Source organism: Gnatocerus cornutus, chromosome 8, assembly GCF_029298725.1.
Source record: "Gnatocerus cornutus isolate USDA-ARS CGAHR chromosome 8, icGnaCorn1.1, whole genome shotgun sequence".
NCBI classification, from domain to species: domain Eukaryota; kingdom Metazoa; phylum Arthropoda; class Insecta; order Coleoptera; family Tenebrionidae; genus Gnatocerus; species Gnatocerus cornutus.
The window spans coordinates 7,748,664-7,771,371 of record NC_142240.1 but is presented as its reverse complement, the minus strand read 5'-3'; the positions used below and the strand labels follow the sequence as shown (position 1 = coordinate 7,771,371).

General features: G+C 34.3%; 2 protein-coding genes across 4 annotated transcripts in view; both read right to left on the bottom strand.

Annotated features, from left to right (window-relative positions):
* Positions 1 to 1,476: 1,476 nt before the first annotated feature.
* Trs23 (trafficking protein particle complex subunit 4-like protein Trs23) overlaps positions 1,477 to 22,708 on the bottom strand; it is a 46,667-nt gene continuing 25,435 nt past the window's right edge. The window contains exons 3-4 of the mRNA XM_088043666.1: positions 2,017 to 2,345; positions 1,477 to 1,972 (exon numbers count right to left, since the gene is read on the bottom strand). Of these exons, the coding sequence (XP_087899792.1) occupies positions 1,494 to 1,972; positions 2,017 to 2,191 (654 nt within the window). The 5' untranslated portion in view covers positions 2,192 to 2,345 and the 3' untranslated portion in view covers positions 1,477 to 1,493. The remainder of the gene's footprint in view (positions 1,973 to 2,016; positions 2,346 to 22,708) is intronic.
* Positions 6,520 to 11,030, bottom strand: LOC148169412 (uncharacterized). 3 transcript variants are annotated; one of them, XM_088043809.1, is made up of 5 exons: positions 10,609 to 11,030; positions 10,415 to 10,551; positions 10,230 to 10,361; positions 7,185 to 7,308; positions 6,520 to 6,822 (listed from the first exon to the last, which is right to left on the bottom strand). In XM_088043809.1, exons 2-4 carry the CDS (start codon positions 10,535 to 10,537, stop codon positions 7,228 to 7,230), a joined length of 336 nt encoding a protein of 111 aa, XP_087899935.1. In that variant the 5' UTR covers positions 10,538 to 10,551; positions 10,609 to 11,030; the 3' UTR covers positions 6,520 to 6,822; positions 7,185 to 7,227. The 3 variants fall into 3 exon arrangements, 2 of the variants coding, with proteins under 2 accessions (XP_087899935.1, XP_087899934.1); XR_015770613.1 differs by having other exon boundaries at positions 10,230 to 10,365; positions 10,415 to 11,030; XM_088043808.1 differs by having other exon boundaries at positions 10,415 to 11,030.

Genomic DNA, 22,708 nt, shown 5'->3' with positions numbered 1-22,708 from the left:
ACAAATTAAATGGTTTTTAATTTACTATAAACTGATGATTTTAAAATTTTTCTAAATGTCTTAGTATCTTTTGGGCGATACTCAACTTTCTTATTTTAAATTGGAACCCATATATTTTTTTTTATAATTTGGAAGATATTAATTTTCTTGATTCAGAAATGTGTAATATGTTCTACTTTTAACCAAAAATATTTTTAAAAAAATTATCAAAATTGAAAAAAAAATAAGCAATAAATAAAAATTAATTAATAAAATCTAGGTGCATGGTGTCAAATAAAAGAATGCCGTTATTGTAATGTCAAAAAGCAGCAAATAACAGAAAGGATCGGCATTTTTTTTGAAATTATTAATAACAAAAGACAATAATAATTACAAATCAGAAAAAACAACTACCTAATTTAATTAAAATACTGTTGAAACGCCATCCCGTTTTTTTTTATTGCACAATTGACACCTACGAGAATAGCATTGTGCATTGTAAGGTGTAGCCCCATCTTGTTGAAAGAAAACTTGTTTTTCCTGTTATTTGCTGCTTTTTGACATTACAATAACGATATTATGTTATTTGACACCACGCATCTAGATTTTATTAACTTTCATTGCCTAGATTTTTTCATTTTTGATATATTTTTTTAAAATATTTTTTGTAAAAGTATAACATTTTACACATTTCTGAATCAAGAAAATTAATATCTTCCAAATTATGAAAAAAAATATATGGGTTCCAATTTAAAATAAGAAAGTTGAGTATCGCCCAAAAGATACCAAGACATTTAGAAAATTTTTAAAATCATCAGTTTATAGTAAAATAAAAACCATTTAATTTGTTTTTTAAATTTTTGAAATCGGTTCATAAATAAACATTCTACAACGCCTGCCGTTTTAAAAAAATCACCCTGTATTACACATTTCTGAATCAAGAAAATTAATATCTTCCAAATTATGAAAAAAAAATATGGGTAACAATTTAAAATAAGAAAGTTGAATATCGCCCCAAAGATACTAAGACATTTAGAAAAATTCTAAAATCATCAGTTTATAATAAATTAAAGACCATTTAATTTGTTTTTTAATTTTTGAAATCGGTTCATAAATAAAATTTCTACAACGCCTGCCGTTTTTTAAAAATCACCCTGTATTTTCAAGATAGTCATATTCACTATGAAAACAAAGCGGCAAAATAGTACACAAAATAAATTTCAGTCACCCTTGATGCTAGAAACATTTATAACCACCTTGTATTTTCTCGATAGCTTTGAATTAAGTGATAAACTTTAGAGACATAACCTCGAAATGTATGTCAAAATAGAAGGTTAAAATCGTAATTCTGAGTTACAAGTTCTTAAAATTAAGGTAATTGTAAACTTTTGAGCATTTAATAAGCTTGTATGCAAAGAATAAATGCAAACAAAAGTTTAAAAACTACGCAATGACATTTATCACAAGTGATAATTTATCATCAAAACAAAATTACCAAAAATCCCACTAATTTATTAAATATTTGCAATCCCTGACTTCTCCAACTGCTCTAAGATACTCTTCAAATTGAGATCAAACAGCTCGCACCTAATCGGCATCTCCAGCGAATAAAACGGATTCTTCAGCGCGTAATCAGCATAAATCTCATAAATCCTCTTCAAGAGTATCTCCACCCCCGCTTGCCCCCTGTCGGCAACAATCATCATCTTCACCCCTGTTAAAGTCTGGAAGCAGTGCAACTTAAACGTGTCTGCCTCCAGCACCTCAATCCCTGAGGACTTCGGCTCGGGGCTCAACTGACTGGCGATGGCAAACAAGGGATAAAACATGCTCGCTAGGAAAATTTTCTCGTTTGTTGTCATTTTGGGGCGCCCGAATTTAAGACTCAAAGGGTAGTTTTCCCGGTTTTCCAGAACTTCGAAGGCGTCTCTACCGTCGTCTAATTGTCGGCCGGTGATGGCGATCCCGTTGATGGTGTACAGGACGTGCCCGACTAAAAACAAACCATCAGTTGGTTACAGGAAGACGGGGACTTACCATGGATGCCGTCTCTTTGCCCGAATTCGACGACGATTTTCTTGTTTTCGTAGCGCAGCTTGATGTCCAGGGGGTACGGAAAGGTTTTCTCCGTTTCAATTTTTGGGACGTTGTGGTCGTGGTTGAAGATCAAACCTCCGGATTTCGACACGATGTAGACGCCGTAGATCACCATTGTGGACAGTTTGTTGTTGACATTTTTAGGTTAGGAAGAGCCCCCTCGAGTTTAGTGACTTTTAACGGGTGGAGTTGGCGCGCTGCGTGTCAAACGGAGCAGTGATGATACTTCGAGTCCGTTCGTAAGGAAGCTAGTGGTGACCTTGCATGTTCTGCGGAATTAAGCGGCATTTTTCAATAAATTCGATTTTTATGTATTATGACACATAAATGACAGGCGATTTTTTACACTGGGATTGCGGCGATTCTTCAGTGTAAAAATGAAACTATTTTTATGCTGGCAATTCAGGTAAAAAAGCTTAAAGTAGAAACTAAATATGTATACTACATTTCAGAATTATTGACATCTCAGTGTGTCTTGAAAATTCAAATTTATGTTGGCAGAATCTTCTAATATACGTAAGCGTATTTAGTGTTTTTAGATTTATATTTATCCCTATGTGTATGTAATGTGTGTCACGTCTCTCCTCTGAAGAGGAACTGGAATTTGAAGCAGAAGAAATCTGTATTATGATGGTAGATTCAGAATCTGATTAAAATATCAATCCATTAGCTTAAAAAACTAATTTACTTCATAACCTCAAAATGTGACAGTTTTAGAACCAAAATGCTAAAAGTCGTTCACATTGTTAGAGGCGTTTTGCACAGACATGGCCTACCGAGATGTTAATAATTCTGAAATATAGTATAAATATATTGCAGATTTGACTCTTTTAGCCCAAAATTGCTGATATATGTCTGAAATGTCAGTTTAATGTCAGAGTAAAAAAAATGTCAATAATTTCAAGTCTAGTTGTCTTTGAGAAAAAAAAAATTTCATTTAAAAAATTAATTAGGCAGGCCATGGGTTTGTTTCATAATTTGGTAACACTACAATTTTGACATTTGATAACTAAATATGTGACATGTTTACTTTGAGAAAAAAAGTGTCATTTATAAAATTAATTAGACAGGCTATGATTTTCATTAATAATTTGGTAATAGTGAAAAAAACAAATAAAAAAATGACATCTAGTATGAAAACTAAATATATAGTAGATTTGACTCTTTTAGCACAAAATTGCTGATATGTGTCTGAAATGTCATTTTAATATGAATGTAAAAAAATGTCAATAATTTCAAGTCTAGTTGTCTTTGAGAAACAAAAATGTGTCATTTAAAAAATTAATTAAGCAGGCAATTGTTTCACAATTTGCTAAAACTACAATTTTGACATTTGATAACTAAATATGTGACAGATTTGATATTTTCTTGTCCAAAATGACATGTCTGAAATGTCAATGTTTACTTTGAGAAAAAAAAGGTCATTTAAAAAATTAATTAGGCAGGCAATTGTTTCACAATTTGGTAAAACTACAATTTTGACATTTGATAACTAAATATGTGACAGATTTGATATTTTCTTGTCCAAAATGACATGTCTGAAATGTCAATGTTTACTTTGAGAAAAAAAAGGTCACTTAAAAAATTAATTAGGCAGGCCATGATTTAGTTTCACAATTTTATAACACTACTATTTTGACATTTGAAAACTAAATATGTGGCAGATTTGACTCGTTTAGCCCAAAATGTCATAACTGATATGTGTCTGAAATGTCAGTTTAATGTCAGTGTAAAAAAAAATGTCAATAATTTCATGTTTAGTTGTCTTTGAGAAACAAAAATGTGTCATTTAAAAAATTAATTAGGTAGGCCATGGGTTTGTTTCACAATTTGGTAACACTGCAATTTTGACATTTCATAACTAAATATGTGACAGATTTGACATTTTCTGTCTGAAATGTCAATGTTTACTTTGAGAAAAAAAGTGTCATTTATAAAATTAATTAGACAGGCTAAGATTTTCATTAATAATTTGGTAATAGTGAAAAAAACAAATGAAAAAATGACATCTAGTATGAAAACTTAATATATTGTAGATTTGACTCTTTTAGCACAAAATTGCTGATATGTGTCTGAAATGTCATTTTAATGTCAATGTAAAAAAATGTCAATAATTTCAAGTCTAGTTGTCTTTGAGAAACAAAAATGTGTCATTTAAAAAATTAATTAGGCAGGCAATTGTTTCACAATTTGGTAACACTACAATTTTGACATTTGATAACTAGTATGTGACAGATTTGATATTTTCTTGTCCAAAATGACATGTCTGAAATGTCAATGTTTACTTTGAGAAAAAAAAGTGTCATTTAAAAAATTAATTAGGCAGGCCATGATTTAGTTTCACAATTTTATAACACTACTATTTTGACATTTAAAAACTAAATATTTGGCAGATTTGACTCGTTTAGCCCAAAATGTCATTACTGATATGTGTCTGAAATGTCAGTTTAATGTCAGTGTAAAAAAAAATGTCAATAATTTCATGTTTAGTTGTCTTTGAGAAACAAAAATGTGTCATTTAAAAAATTAATTAGGTAGGCCATGGGTTTGTTTCACAATTTGGTAACACTGCAATTTTGACATTTCATAACTAAATATGTGACAGATTTGACATTTTTTGTCTGAAATGTCAATGTTTACTTTGAGAAAAAAAGTGTCATTTATAAAATTAATTAGACAGGCCATGGTCTTCATTCATAATTTGGTAACAGTGAAAAAAACAAATGAAAAAATGACATCTAGTATGAAAACTATACTATATTTCAAAATTATTGACATCTCAGTGTGCCTTGGAAATTCAAATTTATGTTGGCAGAATCTTCTAATATAAGCGTATTTAGTGTTTTTAGATTTATATTTATCCCTATGTGTATGTAATGTGTGTCACGTCAACTTAGAATCTGATTCATCTGAACTGAAATCTGAAGCAGAAGAAATCTGTGTTATGATGGTAGATTCGGAATCTGATTAAAATATCAATCCATTAGCTTAAAAAAGTAATTTACTTCATAACCTCAAAATGTTACATTGACAGTTTTAGAACCAAAATGCTAAAAGTCGTTCACATTGTTAAAGGCGTTTTACACAGACATGGCCTACCGAGATGTCAATAATTCTGAAATATAATATATGTAGCTAAACCATTGTCTATATGCAAGAAGTGTTTTGCACGCCAGCATTGAACTAGTTAATACCACTAGTTTACAAATTTAATTTTTTCTTGTACCCCAAGATTAAAATATAATTTTATTACAAAACCCATTGAGCATAATTTTATCACGTCTGCATTCATTTGTGGGTAAAATGATTCGCAAGATGCGATATTTAACATTTGAATTTTTGGCTAAAATCTGTAAAAACTTCAACTTTGATTATAAGCAACTTTTCTTAATCACTTTTATCCATATCTCTGAGGCGAAGGAAAATATGGAAAAATCCCTCTATTAAAAAAAAAACTTTAGTCGCTAAAACAGATAAACCTGCAATTAAAATTTCAAAATTATTATTTTGTTCTCTTAAAATCAATTTTTTCATATTTTTATTTATCGAATTTTCTAATCGTAGGTATTAGCAGGCTGTGGATTCAAAATATCAAATAGATTAAATTAATTAATTAATAATTAAAAGAACTAAAAAAGTAAAAATTAAAATTAAAAGAAAAGTCGTGTCCAAAATCTAAAATTGAAACATACGAAGATTTTATTTTTACCACCTAATACAACTGCATTCTGCCAACCATTGGACCAAGGTAATTTTTTGCTCAAACATATTGCTTCTTTGATGAACAATATCAATGAAGTTTCTGAACTGACAAATTCATTTGATGTATTAAAAGCTATATATTTTATTAAAAAAGCATGGCAACTACAATAAAAAATTGCTGCCACAAATCTGGTTTTATAAACAATACAAATGTGGTCCAAGAAGTCAATAATTTTGAAGCGGAACATGATTTACCTTCAGGAACTTGTGTAAAACATTAAACTATATTTCTCTATCAACCGAAGAAGTAACCAATTTTGATGATTATGTGAACATCGACAAAGATTTAGCGACTGAGGAAGAGAACATCGACATATCTGATCAAAATGACATGGTTTTGGAATCCGACGACAAAGCAGATGACAATTCTTCTGTCAAAAATCTTGAAGAAGCTCTAGACACCTGACGTGCATTGAAATTATTTACGAGAATTGTAAGGCTTTTGAAATGATAAAAAATTTGGTCTGATTTTTAGGAAAAATGCTCAAAAATTTTAAATTATTTTGCACCAAATAATTAAAATCAGAATTTTCTTTTCATAAATGTATAATTGAATGTTAAATAAAAATGTATTATTGTTGTGTAATAAAACTTAAAATTGTATTTCCTTTGAACGGACATCCAAAAATAACCTCCATTATAGAGACATTTTTCTTTTAATAGGACGGCTCCCATGAACGGACAAAAACTAAGTCACAAACGATGGCCGCCTATAAGAGCTTTCACTGTAGTAGGTCAGGTCAGGTCAGGTCAGATCGGCCTGCGAGGGGTTTGCCTCTGTAAAAAAGACCGACAGCAAAGTCGTTAAAACCTTCAGGGCACCTGAGCCACCCTGTCTCAAAATAAGTCCCTCCTCCTTGGTACTGGCGCACTGCCAGGGGGCGATAGTTGTTTTCGGCCCAACTCGTGGGAGCAATATGAGTAGTAAAAATAATCTCTATGAACTAACGGCAGGGGACCAGGCCGGTGAATTCACTCCAATCTCTGGAACAGAAGAAAGCACCAGATATGGGCGACTCAATACAAGTATGCATAAGTTCCAATACCAAAGAAGTAATTCGGTGGGCAATGAATACGTGATAAAAAAAGAAAGATCGGGGACACATCAGTAGAAACAATCGATTTATCGCCTCCGATAGTAAATAGGGAAAACGCGACTGCCTTTACTATCAAAAAATGATGGACAAACTGGTAACAAACAGGGATTGCATATGATAAAATTACAAACACAGAAGTAAGCAAAGTAAAAAACTTCAAGGACTGGGAGAATAAGAGATAAGAGATAAGGTATGGCAAGAGGATGCAGATACAAATACGGCTATTGAGATCGGAAATCCAATAAATACCTGTGATACAGTAGTCAAGGTTGTACTTGTAGAACCAGAGGATTTAACAATGGAACGCAGTATCCAAAAGCTCTACGCTGACAATTTCCCGGAACTGCGAAGCATGGAAAACGAAATGGACATCCTGGAACAAACAACAAAAATCAGGTCCAAAGAGTCAAAAATACAGGCAATAAGAAAAGTCATAAAGATAGTTGTGGGGAAGGAAGAAGAGCATACAGGGTGTTCAAAAAATAGCGGACCAACTGATAAGAACGTCAAACTCTAAGACACTGCGAATTGGAAATGCTGCTTAAAATTTTTATTTGAAGCTTTGTACGGGAGCAAAATAAGTTTAAATATTGCGAAAAACGGCAACACTGTTCAATTTTTTTGGAAATTATTAGGAGTATAATTTTGTGACCAGAGCAACACTACAATTATTAATAAATCATATAATTGGTTACTATGGTTTAGCTTTGATAACACCTGACCAGAAAAAGTCACAAAGTAGATCAAGAACCATTTGTTCTCTTCTTGGTGTGCGAATAGTTCTGGGTCGTCCATGATCCTGATAAATTTGGTTCGAATCGGCCCGTTTCACGTACCTTGATAAACCTTGACGTTGATAAACTCGTTGAAAAGTATTCTAGAGAAATAAACTCCTCTAGTCTGTGACACCTAAAATTTTTTGACTTTTCTCAAAAAATGGTTATTGTCAGGCACTAAGCAACAATTAATTACTGAATTCTTGAAGTGAAATGTTGCCAGATTAATTTTGCGCTTTTGAGCTTAATTTTAAAAGTGCAACATAACGATTTGTTTCAACATTTTAGGCATTTAAAGACTGTAAGTATGTAAATGTCACCCAAAACATGAACTCTAGTAGAATTTTGTAAACCTTGAGTTCATTATAAGAAAAATTTTGTGTCACAATTAGCGCCCCTTTAAGTGGCTGTAGATTTCCAACGAAGCGTTTAATAACTGAAAAAAAATAATTTAGCTACTAGTTGTTATCTGAAGATTCACGTAGTGAATAGTTGGTCCGTCATTTTTTGAACACCCTGTATATGCAACGTGCTAGAAAAGGTAAAACGAGAAACTGAAAATAATGAAAAAGTGGCTATGCATCACATCAAGGGAATGGAGCTTTTTAGCTTTAGAAAACTAGTAGAAGTATTATTTCATGGAACAAGGACGAAGGTGAGCATATACACCACCAAGCAGCAACTGCAACCTCTGGAAACTGACGATAAACAGCAGAGAAACAAAAAGAACCAAATAAGCGAAAGTATAGAAATAAAAATAAACAATGAGGAAAGCAAATGCTTTGAAACCACGATGCAGAAACTCAAAAAAGCTGTAGACGTCGAAAAGTTGGTAGAGTAGAAAAGACCAGAAAAGGAAATATTAAAATCAATGTGGCAGGAACTAGCCAAAACCGAGAAACCTTCGTCGAAGTGGTAAAAAAAACTCTTGAAAACACAGCCAAAATCAAACAGATTCAAAAAACAAAAACATTATTGGTCAAGAATGTAGCCTGTTCGATCACCTGAGATGAACTCAAGGAGACAGTTGCTGAACAAGCTGGCATAGGCCACGAGGAGAAAGAATGCATCCAGGGAAGGATATCTGATGGACAAAGAAAAGGGAGAAGGATGGCATTCCTTACACTCCCAACAACGCTGGCAAACCGTCTCGTCAACCGAAAGAGGCTGAGGGTTGGATGGAGTGACTGCATTTTAGAGGAAATGATCAGCCTTACAAAGTGTTACAGATGCCAACAATATGGGCATCTGTCAAAGGAATGCACAAACAAAGAATATGATAGAGGCAGATGTCGAAAATGCACAAGCCAAGGACACACCGCTAAGGAATGCAAAAATGAGCCCGAGTGCTATGCGTGCAAGACAAAAAGACATAAGGCAGACAGCACAGCGTGTCCAGCCTTTAGGCTAGGCCTAAACATCGAGAAATCTCGGAGGATATCAAACGTAATATGGCAATCCGAACCGGCGCGAGACTCGAGAATGACGACAATAGACTTTCCACCGGTCATACAAAAAACGACACAAAGGGTGTGACCCATGTGGGGGACACACCTCTTATGAAAAAGTAGAAGAACTGGGAGACTGCGGAAGTGGCAAGGGTTTTGTTTGGATCAGGATTAACAACCTGATCATTTACAGCTGCTATTACTCCCCTAATATCAGTCATCCGGAATCCGAGGCCAGTTTGGACGAGCTAATTAGAAACGTCCACGATCATAAGAACGCTCACATAGTGATTGCCGGAGATTTTAATGCCAAGGCAAACACATGGACAGGGGGACCAGAAGATATCAGAGGACGAGTTTTGGCAGAGGCTATGGCGCACTAAGACCTCTACGTGATGAACGAAACGGGAATTGCAACCTTCCTTAGGGAGAGGGACGACAATATTGTGACGTCTGTCTTGGATGTCACCTTTGCATCGGTGAGCGCGGGCGGGACAGTTTCAGTTAAGGATTGGAGAGTCCTGGAGGAGGATCTTCTTACTGACCATAGAGCGATCTCCTATAAAACAAACATTGGAAAGAATGTAAATTGCGTAAACCACTCACGTACAAACTGGGTGGGGTGGAAAGTGAATTCCGAGTCACTGAAACGTCTATAAGAATAGGTAAGAACAAAATTTTTGTCAATTATCGGGCCACCTTTAGACAATGAACCAGAACTAGCAGTTCTAATTAGAGAAGCCTCTGAAGCGTCTCGCCCAAAAAAGTATCAAAGAAAAAACGGACGTGGGCCAGCCTATTGGTGGTCAGAAGAAATTGCAAATGCAAGGCGACTGTGCACGAAGGCGAAACGAACCCTATGTAGGAAGAAAAAACGAGATGCGATGACTGTGGAGGCAGTACTTACAACGTATCGTGACGCTAGGAGTAAGCTGAAAAAGGCCATAAAAAATCGAAAAAGATTAAAGATTACTGTGCGGTAATTTACGTTAGACATTAAAAATGCACTTAACACAGCGAGATGGGACAAAATCGTAGCGGCCTTAAACCGTCGCCAAGTGGCATCTTACCTGGTATGTAGATGGCAGATCATTGCTTCTGGCATCCGGAGGAAAAATACTGTTACTTGCGGTGTCCCTCAAGGATCCGTTCTGGGCCCTTTCTTGTGGAATGTCCTCTATGATGATGTGCTGCAGCTTGACCTGCCTTTGGGAACGGGTTTAATGGCATATGCGGACGATTTGGCAGTACTTACACTTGGTAGGACGATCGAGCAGATGACAGCTGCGGCTAATGAAACTCTCCACAAATATGTGGAGTGGCTAAAATCCGTCAAATTAAAACTGGTACCGGAAAAGTCCGAGGCTGTGCTTCTCATTGGCAAGCGTCGGCCTGTAGAGGCAACTTTTGAAGTTATGGGTTTTTCAATATGCACCAAGCCAACCATACGTTATCTGGGAGTGGTTTTGGACCAAAGAATGTGTTGGACTCCTCATATTGAATTCGTGACTCAAAAAGCAATAGCCAAAGCAATGGAATGCGGAAGACTTATGCCAAATATTGATGGTGCGCGGGCAAACGTACGACGTCTGTGATGTCGGTGGCGGCAGCCACAATAATATACGCTAGCTCGATTTGGAATGTGGGATTACACACCAAGAAAAACATCAAAATCCTCAAAAAAGCTGAAAAGAGAATTTGTATCAGAATAACCTCAGCATATAGAACGGTGTCCACTGAGGCGCTTCAGGTTCTTGCAGGGCAGACACCACTTCACCTGAGACTGCTTCATCAAGGAAGTCCACAAACAATTGTTCAAAAATGGCAGCGCGAATGGGAGGCTTCCAGCAATGGATCCTGGACAAGAAGGCTTGTTGGCGACCTGGAGCCATGGGTAAACAGAAGTCATGGGGAAATAGACTTTTACTTAACGCAGGCTATGTATGGTCATGGATGTTTTGCGTCTTATCTAGAAAAGATTAAGAGAAGCTATTCAAGTTTGTGTTGGTTTTGCGGTCAAAGTCCTGACAAGGCAGAGCATACTCTGTTTAAATGTGAAGCTTGGGACCACGAACGTTTAGAGGTTTTGAAGAGAACCAGAAGTTGGCCGGAAGAGGACAACTTTGTCGAAGTTATGCCGAAGTAATGCCGGAAGGCGGTTCCGTTACAGCGGGGGTAGAGAAGGGGAGAGGTTTTAGTGAGTATGGGGCTCTGGATGGGCTCAGACTCCCACACTCCCCCGCGCGTAAGATCTCCAAGCGTGGGGGGTCCTTAAAGGATTTCCTCTCCTCCTCGGGAGGGGCAAAAAAAAAGGCCCCAGGGCAGAAGGCAAACTGCTACTGGGCGCGTCTCCCACGTGGCGGATAGAGGAATGCCTTAACCGGCTCGCCGGCGGGTAGTGGTGAAATAAAATAGCCACCGCGGACCAAATAGAGCAAGGAGGAGACAACCTCCAGAAATAAAAAACAAGAAGAAGTCTTGGCGCGAAACATGATTTATGAGTAAGCCTGGCAGAAGAGATAAAATGCGGAAAAAAATCGGAATAGACAAACAAGATCTGAAAAGTACAGTGCAGGGGGTCGGATCCCCAGTGCCGGTCGGAGAAGAGAGCGGAAGGACAGGCTCTCCCCGACCGTCAACAAGCGACTGTCAAACCAGCCCTCCGGGTCAAGTACTGCAACTGGAACAAGCAAGGAGTGGGGGTTTGAAGATGTTTTTTACGAGGAGGTGGAATTCGTTTCTGACCCCTTCAAAAGAAGAGACTCCATAAGAAGAACTCCTCTCTATATTGGTGGGGAAAATGCAACAAGTGGAGGAACAAATCTTCTTACCGGAAATGCCAGAGGATGGAAAAAGAAAGAGATGTAACAAAAACATTCAAGGGCCGTTTAGAGGTAGGGCTTGCTCTTTGGAATCTGCTAAAGTCAAAAAATACAAAAGAGCAGAGAGAAGTGAGAGAAAAACTCTGGTAGGCACGATGGCACAGCTGCATGGAAATATGGACGATTTGGTCAAAATAGCACAGGCAAATACGAAGGTCGAGATAAAACAGGCGATCACTAGCCTGAGATGGACGATCGAAAAAATGACAAGGGCTGTACAGAATGTAAATCAAACTATGATAGACATGGAGCTGAAGGAAAAACCTACGGAGATACACTTGAACTGCAGCAAACGGTTAAGAACAACCGAAATACTCATAATGTCATAAAGGAAGTGTCGGCTTCGCTGAGTGGACAGGGGAGAAAACAAAGCTCAGAGAGAGTTTTTTGAAGTAGTCAGACTTACTTTGATAAAACGAAATCTTAACAAATTGCCGCCTCGCAAACCACGTGCGAAGATAACCCGTCTGGAAGAACTCCAAGAAGAGAGAAGACAAAGGATCGGCCACAAAAGGCCCCAGCGCCGATTCCAAAAACCAATCCCTGGATTCAGGCTAAAAAAACAACAGGTGAGACAATCATTTTCTCAAATAAATGTTTTCCCCTCTTGCTGACGCCCTCGTCAAGCTTAGCAAACATGCCAACAAAAAATAAACAACCGCCAATCAGCAAGGTAATTCCTAACTCAAGCAGCATGACAGAATTCTGTCAAATCAATTCAGAAAATGTAAATATGATAAATCTCCTAATAGTACTCAAAGAGCTTCAAAAACGCCTCTCTCACCAAGAAAAGCCCTTCGTCTGCATAGACGTTCTGTCAAAAATGGGAGAAGCTAGCTGTAAACTAACGATAGTTAACTGGAATGCAAGATAAAGCTGCGGAATTACGAAATTTTCTCAAAAACGGAGGAATTCACTTTCCCTTCAAACTCATTCCCACCCCAAATGTAAAATTCCATGAAACCTCAAAAATCAAAATCGAAAATAACTTCAGTTAAAGAGACACTTAAACATCCGGCCGGTTAAAATCGCTTTCATTAACCAACTTGTCTGTTAAACAGCTATTGTTTGTAAAACTTCCCATATTGTCATAAAATATATCCTGCTTCCTCACAAACTTGGATTTGTCGCTTCACCAATAAACCATTTGATTTCTGACTCAATATTATTACAACATTGAAATCTGAAATAACCAATGGTTCTAACCGAAGTTTTACTGCTAAAACTGTTTTTTATGACCATGCTTGCTGTTCTTCTGAATCAGAAGATGATACAGTGACACCAACAAAGAAAAGTAAAAGTAATGGATCGCAATTGCAGTCGGGATCTGCGAAAAAACCAACTCCAGGAACGGTTACATTGAGGAGATCTGAATCACCCACTATGTTTGTATTTACAAAAAGCTCTAACGTCTCAGGTAAATGTTTGTTCTGTAAAAATGCAGATTTAAAACTAGGTATTTTTAGAACAAGAAGTGCTACAATCCTTGCTAAAAATCTGCAGCCATATTGTAGTGCTCAGGTATTGCGCTAAGGTGCTGAAGTAGCAACCTGACTGACCTCCTTTGAGAAAATATAAATAGTTGCTATTGTTATAATATGGACATTGGTAATTGGTAAATTGAATCTTCACAATGTAACTTTGATTAAAAATAAATCATTAATTGTAAAGTGTTCGTTTTAATAATAACGACATTACAATATAGAAAATCACTCTTTGATTTTAAACGAATTGTTAAGGAGCAGTCGTCAAATAAACCGAAATGTTAATTGCTCCTTCTAGTGTACCTTTATTAAGAAAATACGATCAGTCTCGTTGTTGAAGAAGAAAATTTTAAATACTTCAGCCATAATTCAAATCAAAACCTAAATCATCCAAACCCTAAACCTTAACCGCAAAACCACTTTCAATATTTACAACCTTCAAACATTCAAAGACCAAATTTTATAAGAACAAAGATTCGACAGTTTAATATGAGACAAACATTTCAACCACCAATTTGTCGACAAAATTTACCAAACCAGTTTAGACCACCATTCCGAAGTAATTTCCCGAGAAATAATGCATTCGTACCACAATTCCAAAGACAACAAACTAACGTTTTTGCTTCAAGACCAATTCCACCTTCCAAAAAAAAAACAGCTCCTATGAAAACCAACACAGTAAATTCATTACCAAATGAAAATCCAAATAATGCACAAAATATCCCTTACTATGACAATCCTGATGTTGACAACACTGAAACAATGAATCCCTTATACTATCAAAACGCAGAATACAATATTGCTGATGAAGAAAATCCAAACAACGACTATTGTCCATACAACAATGAACAATACGAATATAACAGTCGCATTTATAATAATGATGACCAAGAAGCCAGCTCTGATAATAATGTAACGAAATTTTAGAAAATTTTTGAGTGTAAATCAGACTTTCAATTCTTTAGGGAGAAAATTGGGAGAAAACTGAATGTAACGATTTTTGAGGTTAACACGTTGTCAAAGTTGATTGTATTAATCAATGACTAATTCAAAATGTGTTGCAAAAAAAGGATTTTAATAGAGATTTGCAAAAGAAGGATTTACAAGTTTTGACAATGTTGAACAAGACGATTAGCTTCTACGCATGCCACAGTTGGATCAAGGTCAATCGCTATTGCTGCCAACTATAATTGATAAAAATCGCTAGGGACTGCCAACTTAACTTTTTAATGAGTGGACCGATAATAATAAGCTCTGGTATATAGAAGTTTACCGAAAAACGCGACGCCGTCCCACCCACCGCTGTGACGTCATCGGCCTGCTCAGCGGCTATTGGACAACCCGAGAGATCGACGCGTCGTGCAGCGGAAAAAATCTGAACTGTCCGTTGAAGGATAAACACGTGTTAAAATTTCGCGCTTTTTGCTGTTAATGTGTTCTGTGGTGTTAGAAGTGGGTTTATTTGTTGATTTTTGTGTTGTAAACGACCGGAATGCAAAAGTGCATCCTTCAATGGGTCGACATATTGTTGTTTTACAGCGCCACCTATAGCTAGTTTGCAAGCCCAATGCGGTAAGATCAAAGAACAACAATGAGAAGCGACACCAAGCGTAAAATTGAGAATTACGATTCAAAAAGTGTCCCCGTCAACGAACTTTTTGTGGCGGGTAATTTAAACATGACCCATTTTCGTATTATGAAGCAAATTGGCAAATCGGTAGCAAAGGTAGCAAATTCAGCTATCAAACTTTTGCCCATTTTGTGGCTTTTTAATTATGGAGAGCCCAGCAAATGTCAGTTGAAAAATTGAAACTCACATTTGTAATGAGCGGCAAATTTCTTTAACATTTCATAGCCACTCTTGATGCTAGATACATTTATAAACACCTTGTACAACCTATCGAAATGGCCATTAAAATAAATAAAATAAGTAGAGCCGCAAATGTTGAAATCTTTAGCAAAACATCAAAAACATTTGCCGGCAAAAATGCTTTAGCATTTTGTCAACTGGAAACAGCCTATAGAATATGTTTTAATCAAACATTCTGTTCTTTAGAAGCTCTAAAAATAATAATTTTTCAAACTATATCAAACTGAAAGAAATTATTTTACTAGTTCGGGTGGTCATTTCAGATGTTGGATCTAATTTTTTTAATTTTGCTACCTACCATTTTGGGTGTATGTGGGACAAAGCCTTATTATTTCGTTAATGAGCAAAAAATTGTTTATTCTTTTGATATATGCCATCTATTTGTTTGTTTTGTCGACGAAGAAGGAAGAATAATTGAGCGCAGTTATGCAGAATTGAATTGATAAAACATTTGTAGTAGAATTCTACAATAGAGATTGCTCTAGAAATATAAATCAAGCTCCTAGACTATCAGATAGTCATTTAACACCAACATCATTTCAAAAAATGGAAGTTTAATTAGCCGCACAACTTTTTAGTTCAAGTGTGACTGCATTCAAATGACCTGAAATATTTTACCCTCAGCAGCTTGGGCGACAATAGAGTTTATAAGAAAAATTAATAACACTTTTGATATGTTGAATTTTGAACGCAAAACCTTAATCAAAACGACAACTATAAAACAATGCTTTTCTCCAAACGTCACAAAAAGTCACTATTTTTTAATCGTTTTTAGACAGTAAAATAGGCAATTTTGTTGTAAGTAATGAAAAGCGCCCTTTAACATGGAAACACTTTTGCTGCCTAGGCAGAAAAAGTACTATTTGACACTTACATTCTGTATGGCGCTTGCACGATCTTAACTTTGAAACTATTTTTCACAGTAAATGTTATCAATGACAACTACATGCACAGCCATCCATGTTTTTAGTTCAATTTGCGCTTACTCCTTGTTGGTCGTGGGACTGAATTTAACGTTTGGAAAAAAGTAGTATTTGTTATTTTACCGAAAAGTGGCTTTGCTGTCTCGCAATTTTGCATACGCTTCGCCTTGCTACTGCAATTTAATTGCTCGACAAAAAGTACCACTTTTCTGCCGTATAACAAAATCTACTATTTTTGGGTGTGTATTTCAAATCAATCATATAAAAGAAATGTTACGTTTTTTTAATACCGTAAAAGTTGAAAATTCATTGGGAAAAGATGTCACTTTATTTGGTTTCTTTATCAGGTTTATTTGAATTCTTGAAAAAACCTCTAATTACAAGACGACTTAATCAAGACTTCGTTGAACACTTTTTCGACAACAATCTGGAAACAATGTAAATCTTACATCTATTCAGTTTAGACGTGCTTCTTAACGTTTTAGAAACACCATCGTTTTTTTAATTACCTCCTAAAATACCTTTATGGGTATTAAAATTCATAAATCTTAAAAGCCTCAAGTTTCGTCACATAAACAAAGTAAACTTTGGCTAAAAAGAGTAGAGGAGAGTTGCCTATATTGGACCGGAACCTTGATTGGACTACTAGGTTTTCGCAGTAAGTAGATGTTGTAACGTCATCTTTTAAGTCGACTTGAACGATAGTAGACAGATCAGCTTGCTGTCGAAAATTGGCGCCAATATCTGCAACTTGAGCGACGCTATTTAACATCAACAAAAAGTGCATATTAAATTGTGGTTTATTACGGTCAAACGTAAGCAATATACTAATACTTATTCCCACCTATAATTTATTAGTCAAGGAATTCAGTAAAGTTCCTAGTTTTGGCTATTTAATTTGCTAATTACCTTTCATTTTCGAAGCATAATGTAAAAATAAATAAAGGTTAAAAAATTGAAGAGCAAGTTGCCTAATTTGGATCTATGATCGGTTGGTTTCCTATATTGGACCGGTCCAATATAGAAAACCGATCATAGGTCCAAATATAGGAGAAACGATAAATGTATTTCTTTTAACAATGCTATCAAACTGTTTTCCTATGAAGGTGGAAGCACAGAAGAAAAGAAGGGAATATTACAAATGGAGAGAAGAAGATTTAGCAAACGCTCTTCAAAATGGGTGTTATAGGTTTAAATGAATGTGCTCGACAGTTTGGGATTCCTAAAGCCACTTTAAAAAGGCAACTAACAAATTCCAATAAACACGCCAAAGACAAAAAAATAATAAAAGGACATAAAAGCATTGCCTGACAATATAGAGCAAGACCTTGTTGAGCATATCCTAAACTTAGAACAACATATTTTTGGATTAACAATTAAATAAAGGAGGCTGGCATATCAACTAGCAGAGAAAAACAAAATAAATTGTGGATTTAGTAAACAAGAACAAATGGCAAGAAAAAAATGGTATTACAACTTTTTAAAGCGTCACCTAACTCTATCTTTACGTCAGCCAGAAGCTACATCATTAGCAAGAGTAAAAGGTTTCAACCGAAAAAGCGTAAATGATTTTTTTGACACATACGAAAACCAGTTAGATGCAACTCGAATTTTTAACAAAAAAACAAGGAAAATCGTAGGAAAAAAAAAGGAAAGAAACAAGTGGGTGTAAAATAAAACACATACATCGAAAACCCAATCATTGATTTTTAATGATACATTACAATATTTTACCATGTTCTAAAAATAAAAATTTCTAAAAATTGTCTTTGTTACTGTTAATTTTTAGAATTTAGTGTAGTAAGTAGACAAGTCCAAAATAGCAAAATTTTATCACTCTAGTATCAAAAATACCAACATTATAAGTGAGAATAGAACATTTTGGAAATTTTTGGCTCGTTATAAAACTGAAAATTTTTAGAAATTGTTTACAATGCACTAATTTTTAGAATTTGGGACACTTAATGAACAAGTCCAGATTAGCAATCCCTCCAAATTTCAAATCTTGATTAAAAAAAAATGGAAAATTTTGGCTCCTATCAAAATGAAACTTTTTAAAAATTGTTTGAAGTTGCTTAAACTTTGAGTTAAAATGAGCAATCTCTCCATATTAGTGTCTTAGGGAACGATTTCAAGTCAGTGGCGCAAAATTGCGTTGACAACATTCATTTTAATAAGACATTTATTTTAAATTTAGTAATTATTACTACTCTTATTATTATATTTTCCCAATACAACTAATAAAACGTCGTTATTCAGCAAATATTTGAAGTTATTTTTATTTACCACTGCTGTAAAACTGCTAACTCCTAAATTAACAAAAAATCCAAGAAAGATCGTCTGTTATCTCCAATTATACAGTGTTAAAAAGTATTAATTTTGGAGTTATTTTTAAATTATTATTATGTATAATTCGTAACTGAATGGTATTAACCCTTTTGTAATTTGAGTTCTTTTATAAATCTATTTTTAATAAAATTAATAGGTTTTTTTACCTCCTGTAAAATTTGTCTGACTGGAATTAGCAGGACGAATGGCTGCCATCATTTGTTGATGAGTTTTTGAAAATCTCAGACAAAATTCCACTATTTACGGCTGTGATGCAAAAGTACTTTCCGGGGGCCCCAAACATTGCTTCATCAGCTGCAGTCGAAAGCAATTTTAATAATATAAAAAATAGAACCTTTGGAAACATGCAGTTATCCGTTCGAGTGGACGATTTTATAAGAATTCATATCAGAACACTTTAAAACTTGCGAAACATAATTTTAGATGTAAAAAGGTATGTTATATTACTAGTTACCAACATACAGAAAAAACACTATTTTCCCAGGAATTTAAGAGTTCTCGGAGTTCCAAAGAAACCGAAAAAAAGTTGAAAACATCGGAGTTAGGTGTTTTTTTTTGTAATATTTTTATTGTTTTAATTTTATATTATTTTAGTTTTGACTTCGTTTTTCACAAAATGCCCATCGTGTCAATTAAGATTGTCAACAGATTTCAATTGCGATTATTGCGGAAAGTCAATTCATCATCATAAAGATTGTTCTGCATCTTTGGAAGATCAACGACTTTGTGTCATATGCATTGAAACTCTTAATCTTGACAAGTCACGAAAAGTAGGAAAAATTGGCGAGAATAAAGGGAAAACACAAATAGATCCAGAAGTTCCTATTTGGAACCATAAGCAGAGTTGGTTGCTGCAAATTACTCATGTGTTAGAAAAGTAAAACCGATAGGACTTCTTCATAATAGCCACTCGGATAACCTGATGCCTGTAAAAGTTGGCAAAGAGCTAATTTACACTAGCAAATACTTGTGCCTTTGATGCACTCATTCAAATATTTGCTGTTTGCTATTGTCCATTTACAAGAAAAAAATATAGTTGTCGAAATTATAAAACAATTAACTATTCAATCAGAAGTCACGAAGAAATCGTATTATTTGAAAGCATTCCTTCTTCTTAAATATTTTCCTAGAAGAACTCAACCTGAGGGAATAATTACCGTGAGTACTACTAGTACTATCTCATCTCACATATGATTCTCAACTCTACCATGTGCCATCGCCTTCGAAACTTGTGATGGATGTAACTATAGTACCGAAAATTTCCTAACATCCATAGAAGTAGAACTTTGTTAGATTTTTTCTTCGAAGATATAGAAGAAGTCATTAAAATAAAAGCCAGAAAAAACTGCCCAAAATGTGATGCACAAAGTGGAAACTGAGGTTCACCTAATATTACACAGAGAAAAATGCTCTAGAAATCTGTTGCCCAACGTTGTGTGATTGTAAATTGTCACAATTTTTCTTACAATTGCGTTAATTGATGATAAACCGCTGCTTACTTTTTTTCAACTTGATTGTGTAAAATTTTTTTTGAATTTTAACTCGACAAATTGTGTAAAATTTTTCAAATCAGGTAAGAGACTTGGTGAGTTACAATTTTATGTTTTACTGTAGAACAATTTATGTTGTTTATTTACATAATTTGCTTAATTTAACAATCCACAAAAGTGTTCAAACTTTTTTGACAATGATTGTGAAAAATTGAAAGACATTTTGGAAACAAAAATAATATCTTTAACTGGAATCAGCCAACAAAGTTATTTTTTATGTGCGAACATCCAATCGCATTTATTCCCTCGTTGATTCCAGAAAATTTGCAGTCTAAACAACACGTGTCCTTTGTATAACTTACTGCAGTTTCGTATTTTGATTTTGTTCAGTTGAGCAGTTGAGTGCTAGTGGGGTAGAACTTGATGATACAAGTAAGTATACTATAATAATACTCTTCTCATTACGTTACAATTATGCTTATTGTCTATTGCGTAATTTATGTTTTACATCTCTGAATGTATGCAATTTGTTTTAACTTTGAGTAGAGAAATAAATAGTCGTAAAGTTATGGATAAAGTAAAGAATATACTTGTAGCATGGGAATTACTTGACATTTACGACATATTTGTTGGTAAGAGTAGTTAAATGTTAAATAATGATAATAATACTATTAATACCATTAATAATTTTCTTAACCATTTTTATTCAAAATGTCTATTTTTACGCTGGGGAATAAATATTCACTGTAATTATCTATCAATTGCGTCAGTTTGAGGATCAAGCTACATTTTGAACTTTTTATAATTTTTGACAAATCTAAATTAAGTATATACCAGCTTTATTGTTTTTTGACATTTGTTGTTTTTATTTTATGTGTAGTTTATAATCAGTTTCTAATTTAAATCATTATTATGCATGCTTTTATTTTAATTTTTATATTTTTATTATTCATTTATAATCATTAATACTTGTTTATAATATTGAGATGTTGTGTTGTTTTAAATGTGATTCTGCATTTAAATGTGATGTTAATATGTAATTACATAAAACATTTAAGAAACCATCATTTTTTGCAAGACAATGATAATTTGCCTTGTAATGTCAAAAGATGTTGGAGAATTTACAATAAATTCAATTCATTTCGGAAACATTTAAAAACCTATTTTCTACATCAAAATGAAAATCAAACTGATGTAACGGAAAACTGGACTGATTGTTTTCCTGTTTTCGGCCTCATTGAGAAAATCATTGTAAATAAAAATGATCAAAACTTCTGTTTTTATTGTAAAATAATAAAAACTATTGGGTTTTCACGACATTTTATGCTTTTAAAGTTGATGTAGAAAGTGAGGAAAAGGAATTTTTTAAAGTTGCAGATTTACATTGTTTTTTTTTCGTGCTTTGTTACAACCCTAAATTATAAATGTTTTGTCTCACTAAGATATTTAGTATAATTTTTAAATTATTCTGTAAAATATCTTGCCATTTATATGTATTTGTATTATAGAAGTAAATAAATAATAAAAATGTTTGAATATTATATGTGCACTTTTTTTGACATAACCCTTCTTTGAGCGTTTTTAAAGTATAAGATTGGGCAATTTTCATACACAATATTTAAAAATGTTTCGAACAATTTTGCGTAAAATATTCTTATAGTGTCCGTTAAAAATTAGCACAATTTTGTGCAATTAAAATTCACCTTATATTCTGGAATTAAATATTCACACAATATTGTGCATTACAAGTCACACAGTTTTGTGCAAAATTATTTGATAAAAAATTGACTAATGTTTGAATAATATTGTGGATAAGTTAAAGATATATTGTGCAAAATAATATAACAATTCACTTTAAATAAACAGATGCAGATAAACTGCACAAATTGTAACAGTTTCGTGAACATTTGTAGACAAAATCCATATAAATTTTTCTCTGTGTAGAAGTCCTTGATTGCTCATTTATGTCGTGCTCTTTGACTTCCACTTTGAATAATTTCCCAAAGAGTCTTGTCATTCGGGAAGCCAATTTTATATTAAGAGGTAAGAGGTAAGTCTAAATATACAGAGTGTCCCAGAACTCATGACCCATAGAGCAAGGGGAGGTGCCGACAGCAATACAGATGTAAATTTTCAAACAAAAATTAATTAAGTTTAATAAAATTTGAGAAAGGATTAAAAATTAACAACCAATTCCAGAAGCTTATTCTAGAGATAGAGTAAAATATCCTGGGCAACGAATATCCATCTGACCAATGAATGATAGTATGTGTCCATAGTTACCGGTTTTCAAATCCTGTTCTGCATCGGGATTGGCTACCGTTTTTTCGTCTTAACTCTATTATTTTTTGAGATAAAAAAAGTTTGTTTTGAAATTTTGTTTGCCTCCATAAGCCTTTTTTCTCTGGGTCACGAGTTCTGGGACACGCTGTATACCTTGTAATGGCTCGATTTGAATTCAAAAGTACCGCCGCGGCGCGGAACTGAGACCGCCACCCAGTGACTTGTTAGATAATTTATCTAACAAGTCACTGCCGCCACCCGCCCGCCT

Bases quoted from the DNA above. Each gene is read 5' to 3' on its own strand.
- LOC148169412 (XM_088043808.1), bottom strand. From the start codon at position 10,606: ATGGTTGGCTTGGTGCATATTGAAAAACCCATAACTTCAAAAGTTGCC. The intron at 10,362-10,414 runs GTAAGTACTGCC...TCCCAAAGGCAG, and splicing joins GCTCGATCGTCCTACCAAGT to GTCAAGCTGCAGCACATCAT. The intron at 7,309-10,229 runs GTAAGATGCCAC...TGTTTGTTCCAG, and splicing joins ATCTGCCATCTACATACCAG to GATGTCCATTTCGTTTTCCA.